The sequence below is a fragment of the Emiliania huxleyi genome (assembly GCF_000372725.1).
Source record: "Emiliania huxleyi CCMP1516 chromosome Unknown EMIHUscaffold_131, whole genome shotgun sequence".
Taxonomy (NCBI): domain Eukaryota; phylum Haptophyta; order Isochrysidales; family Noelaerhabdaceae; genus Emiliania; species Emiliania huxleyi.
The window spans coordinates 380903-384023 of record NW_005201277.1 but is presented as its reverse complement, the minus strand read 5'-3'; the positions used below and the strand labels follow the sequence as shown (position 1 = coordinate 384023).

At 64.6% G+C, this 3121-nt stretch overlaps 1 protein-coding gene across 1 annotated transcript; it reads left to right on the top strand.

Moving 5' to 3' along the window:
* Positions 1-2281: 2281 nt before the first annotated feature.
* EMIHUDRAFT_226338 (hypothetical protein) lies at positions 2282-2923 on the top strand (the record flags this gene model as incomplete). Its single annotated transcript, XM_005788923.1, has 2 exons — positions 2282-2372; positions 2445-2923. The coding sequence occupies 2 exons, from the start codon at positions 2282-2284 to the stop codon at positions 2921-2923; spliced, it is 570 nt and encodes a 189-aa protein (XP_005788980.1).
* Positions 2924-3121: the final 198 nt, after the last annotated feature.

Here is a 3121-nt window from a genome sequence, read left to right as displayed (position 1 = left end):
TGTCCCTACCTATTCCCGCCCCGACCTCTTACCGCCCCTCGGCGTAGACTCTGGTTGTTGCCGACGCGCCGAGGCTGCCGCCGCCCGAAGGCTTCGAGCCGCTCCCGGACGGTTCCGCGAAGCTTTCGCCAGCCGCGCAGTGCGGCACGCCGCCGGAGGTGTCCGAGAACCTGCTTGAAAGGTCCGCGAAGCTTCTCCCTCACTCGCAGCGCTTGGCGCCGTCGCCCGCGCCGCTGTCGCCCGCGCCGCTGTCGCCCGCGCCGTCGCCGCCGGCACCGCCCCCCCCGCCCTCGTCGCCGTCCGCTCCGGCGCCGCCTCTGTCAGCGACGCCGCCTGCGCCGCCGCCTCTGTCGACGCCGCCTCTGTCGGCGTCCTCGCCCGCCGCCCTTCCCCCCGGGCTTGCGGCGAGATTGCAATCTCCCTCCGGGCTTGCGGCGAGGGAGAAGGGGGCGGCGGCGGAGGCTGAGGCGGAGGCGGAGGCGGAGGCGGAGGCGGAGGCGGAGGCGGAGGCGGAGGCGGAGGCGGAGGCGGAGGCGGAGGCGGAGGCGGAGGCGGAGGCGGAGGCGGAGGCGGAGGCGGAGGCGGAGGCGGAGGCGGAGGCGGAGGCGGAGGAGAGGAGGAAGAGGAAGAGGAGTGTGAGGAGGAGAGAGAGGAGGAGGAGGAGGCCGTCGGTGGTGGTGGAGGAGGAGGAGGAGGAGGCTGCGCCGGCGGCGAGGGGCTCCTCTCTGAGCGGGGCCGTGCTCGTCTCGCTGCTGCTGCTGCCGCTCCTCGCCGTGGTCGCCAAGCAGGGGCTCGGCCTCGCGCTGGGCGGGGCAGGCTCGAGGGCAGGAGGCCCCTCCTCGCCCACACGCGGCGACGCTCCTCCATATCCCTTCCTATGGGTGTCCGCGTTTTCTTAGGCCTGTTCTGTGCCAGTGCGCGCCAGTCCCTTCCTCTTGGACACCGTGTTGCGTGTCTGACTGTCGCTGTGCTGTCGTGCGATTTCGCAACCCGGGGTTGTGCCTTTGGGTGGTGGCGTATTTTCTTCTCAATAACAAGGTCTGTTCGTGATAGCTGAATACGACATGTACGTCATACGTGGCTGGGTTCACAGCGATTGTAGGAAAATTGGGGGACCAACTCACGGTCGCGGCCTTCCGACTCGCGCCTCCGCCTCACTGGCACTATTGTAGCCCTGGCCGGTGCGCGTGCTCAGTTGAAGTTCCGGAGTAAAAATTCGAACGCGTTCTCTCCCGGTGACCAAAAAATGTCCACCTCAGAGGCACCTCCGGAGGCAGGCCGCCGCACGCCGGCGACACAGCTCCAGCTGTCGAACTGACCCGCAGCTCCTCTCAGAGCGGGAACTGTGACGAAAGTTGACTGAGGCGGTTGTCAGGTATACTCATACGGATCACATGGTGGCTCTTTCATGACGGGAGACCGCCCGACCATTGCCCGCCGAAAAGAAAGCCAATTCTTGACTTGGGCCCTCGGGGAGGCCTGCGGGCGGCCTTCTCTCGAGGTCTCGAGATACACAAAGCGGCCAAGCCCGACCACTCCTGGGTGGCACTGCCACTGGTGTCGCTCGACGTCCTGTCGACAGCGTGCCGACCGCGACACAGACCATGTGGGACGCGTCGAGTATCGACCTCTACTACTTACCCAGCCTTCGAGTGTATCCTGGCTGTGGTCCCACACCCACTGGTGTCCATCTCAGAGACCGCAGGAGGTCATGAGGGTCGATGGGAGTGCCAACCCCACAATGCCTAAAAACCCAGCCCAGTACGTGAACGAACCCGGTTGTACATTTTTTCGGGTGCGGAGACAAGGGTTCAACGACTGGTTATGGTAGAGCTAGCTCAACGCGTGTGTGGAGAAGTTTACCTTACCTTACCTTACCTCGCCGTCTGGGCCTAGCGCAGCGCGAACTCGCCGTCTGAGCCTAGCGCAGCGCGAACTCGCTCTTAGCCTAGCGCAGCGCCTCGGAAAACACCATTTTGGCTCGCCAACAAGCCCTCCGCGCCCCCACACCGTTAGCACAATACTTTTTCTTTCTTCCCAATCCCCGGGCTAGTAGGCCCCTGCCGACGCAAGAGCCCAATCCGCGGGGGTTGCGTGCGCGCGTGCGTTCCAATCCAGGCGTCTTCTTCGCTGTTTATTCACAGCACGCCCCTAGGAAACCTAGAGCCCAGGTTCGCTGGGGTCAAATCGTGAATAAACGTATAAGAGCGGTGGTTCAATCGGTCGCGTGGCCAACAGCACGTCACACCAGAGTACACAAGCAGGACGACACCCCACACACATGCTTCACGCGCTTGTGCTCATCGGCGTTGCGGCCGTGGAGGCGCACCAAACCCGCCCGGCGTTTCGCGCTGGCGTCGCCGCCGGGCATCGTGAGTTGAGCGGGCTGGATCATGCCGCCATGCACAGGTCCAGGCCCACTACTGGACAGAGCCGCCTGGCAGGCGCACTGCGACTTCGCGGAGGCTCGTTTGAGGATGACGCTCGCCTCTCGTGGAACATGCTGCAGGCAGCGGCGCTGGGCTCTCTCATCGGCGTTGAGCGGATTCTGGCCGGTCGACCCGCCGGGATGAGGACGATGAGCCTCGTAGCGATGGGCGCCGCTCTCTTCACTGGCGTGGGGAAGTCGACGTGGGCTGACGGTGGCGCGCGTGCCGCCGCGCAGATCGCCAGCGGCGTCGGCTTCTTGGGAGCGGGCGTAATCCGTGCGCGAGACGACGCAGAGACGCACAGTCGCAGGGGTGGGCCACGCGACTACATTAAGGGGCTGACCACCGCTAGTGCCATCTGGCTCTCGGCAGGGGTGGGTGTGGCGTGCGGCAGTGGGCACGGCCTCGCGGCAGCAGCGGCGACGTTACTCACGATACTGATAATGGCCTCGCACCGCCTGTGCATGGACCTCGAAGAGTACTGTCGCGGCTGACCGAGCTGTGTGTGTGTGTGTGTGTGTGTGTGTGTGTGTGTGTGTGTGTGTGTGTGTGTGTGTGTGTGTGTGTGTGTGTGTGTGTGTGTGTGTGTGTGTGTGTGTGTGTGTGTGTGTGTGTGTGTGTGTGTGTGTGTGTGTGTGTGTGTGTGTGTGTGTGTGTGTGTGTGTGTGTGTGTGTGTGTGTGTGTGTGTGTG